Raw genomic sequence first — 2,649 nt, forward strand, 5'->3', positions numbered from 1 at the left:
CTCTCATTCAATCCTTCCTCCCCCCACATCCGATCGCTAGTCCTCTTTCTCTCCCTATCCTTCCTCCGGCGTGGAGATGCGGGGTGTGTCACGGAGCCCATTACGCCAGTCTCACCCCTAGATGTGTCTTGCCATCCCCTAGGTATCTCTGGCGCGGGGGGGGGAGCGCCCCTTCTTTCATATCCATGTTCCTCTCTCTCCCTCTCTCTCCCCCTCTCTCTCCCTCTCTCTCTCCCCACCAATAGTCTCAGTTAGAGACCCATCATGGCAAAATATCACATTGTTAAATTTCCTCCATCAAATTAAACCATTTAAAGATTCTGTTAAAATGTTGGCCTTTTAATTTAACACCAAAGAATATTTGTTAGCAACAACAAAATATTTTATTTTTATTTATTTATCTGCAATGCATTCTTGAATAATATTTTGTCTAAATTATGACTTTTTTATTATATTTAATTTTCCAAGGTGTGCTTCTCAGTGGCAAGAATACCAAATAGCAAGACAACACATCATTGACTTGATGAATGAGACTGAAAAGAAATTATCTGAATTTTCTGTAGCTAAAACTTTTTCTCAACTGGAAGCAGAGGAAAAATTAATATCACATAAGGTAAAAGTTTTAAAAGTCATTTTTTTCTAGTTAAATCACAAACATTTGGGTACTGGGTTTGTGATATAAAAAAGGGCTGCTCTCTAAGGGATGATTCTAAACAAAAGATAAGCTAACAAAAATACTCAGAATTGATTACATTCTGCATTTCTCAATATCAGAATTTTATTTTTAGGCAAAAATTTTATTTTATTTCAGTACTGATTTTATTTTAAAATCAAATATATTCTTTCACAATTGCTCTGCTCTTTCACAGTTGCAAAGAATATTGTTTCATACATGCTTGTAGTCCAAAATATGTAATATTTTGAACACTATACAATGAAATTACTATTAAATTACTATTTAAACTGAATCATTTATAAGATGAGCATTGAATAATACGTATTACATTGCAATATGAATACACACAAACACATTTGCACATCTGTGTTGATTCATCTATATCTACTCATCTATTAATACACACATATAAAAACAATGGATCCTTCTGTGTATAGTAAAACTTAGATCTTGCTAGTATAAATTTTAAATGTAAATATGTCTAATAGAAAGAGGAATTGTAATATCGTAGCAAAGGATATACAGTATTTGTTTTGATTCTGCTATAATGCACAAACATTTGCTTGAAATTTTAAGCAATTTTCCTGTTGTGAAACAGGAAAGATAATTGCCTCTGCTTTTTTCAGTCTCTGGTCTCTACAGTAAACTCTTTTCATGAGACAATCACTTCACTGGAGGAAAAGGCATCCCTCCTGGAGAAAACAGGCAACATAGCCAGTAAGGGAACCATAAGTCGGTCTATGACAACTGTCTGGCAGCGGTGGACCAGACTCAGAAGCATTGCCCAAGAGCAAGAAAGGATTTTGGAAGAATCAGTGCAGAAATGGAATGTATTTAATGATAAGGTATAAGGATAAAGTTTAGTCAATGTCTGTAAATATTCCTAGTAGCCGTTAATGCATCATATCTGTACATTGCATTCATAATGTTAACATTCAAACTGTTTGTATAGAGGTATGCAGAAGGAAGGTAAGATTAGTACACTAGACTAAAACTAAGATTAGTTTTAGCAGAAATACTTTCTGCTATTGTAAAGCATCAATTGTTTTGAGTCCAAATGGTACATTGAAAGACTAGGAAACAAAGAAATGAGTGGTAAATTCCACTTAATAGGTAAGACTCTCGGAACTAACGAAACTTAATTTCAGAACGTCCATATGATTAGTTGAATCTTTTGCATCCTATCATGGAATTTTCAGTCACCATCCCTTATGGAACTCTCTAGAGTTTTGTGGAAAGAAAGAGTTGTCTAGACAACTGGAAGACATTGAGAAATGTATTGAAACATATTTAATGTCTAAGTACAGCATTGCCTGTAAGATTATTATTTTTTTAAAAAATATATGCTTTCCTATAACCCAACCTTCTAATCAACAAAGGTGTCCATTGTAAGTTGTAAGTAACTTTAATAATAAGTATATATTTATAAGTATATTTAGTAATAGATACTATCAGTGTTTCCATGCAATCTTCCTGCTACACTATAAAACCATTAATTTATCAAAAGGCAAACTGCTCAGATCCCATCACATTCTAGCTTTGCCTTAGATTCTTTATCTTAAAGTTATACTATCCTCTCCAAAGAAAATTAATGAAGATTTTGGAATCCCATCTGTATTGTAAAGGCATATTCAATGAGGCCAAGATGGTTCATGACAGACCCAGTTTTGTTGGTGCATAACATGTGGATATTGAATTTGAGAATATTATAGATTATAATGTTACATATACTATACATGTGCGTGTGCGCATGTGTAGTTATTATACCTTTTTTAAAAAATAATAGATTGGGTTTTTTGTTTTAAATTATTATCTTTAGATGCAAAAAGCAACAGAGACTCTTGATCAGCTGCATGAACGCTTACCAGAAGGCTCAGTCGAAAAAGCTTCAAAGAATGAACTTCTGGATCTTCTAGATTATCACAGTAATTTCATTCTAGAGCTTGAACAGCAACTATCATCCTTGGGCCTCC

At 33.7% G+C, this 2,649-nt stretch overlaps 1 protein-coding gene across 1 annotated transcript in view; it reads left to right on the plus strand.

Moving 5' to 3' along the window:
* The window catches only part of SYNE1 (spectrin repeat containing nuclear envelope protein 1), a 284,981-nt gene that overhangs the window by 162,117 nt on the left and 120,215 nt on the right, over positions 1–2,649 (plus strand). The window contains exons 78-79 of the mRNA XM_015821883.1: positions 469–613; positions 1,303–1,521. Coding sequence (XP_015677369.1) covers positions 469–613; positions 1,303–1,521 — 364 coding nt within the window. The remainder of the gene's footprint in view (positions 1–468; positions 614–1,302; positions 1,522–2,649) is intronic.

Source organism: Protobothrops mucrosquamatus, unplaced genomic scaffold (genome assembly GCF_001527695.2).
Source record: "Protobothrops mucrosquamatus isolate PMUCROS unplaced genomic scaffold, P.Mucros_1.0 scaffold_168, whole genome shotgun sequence".
In the NCBI taxonomy this organism is placed as follows: domain Eukaryota; kingdom Metazoa; phylum Chordata; class Lepidosauria; order Squamata; family Viperidae; genus Protobothrops; species Protobothrops mucrosquamatus.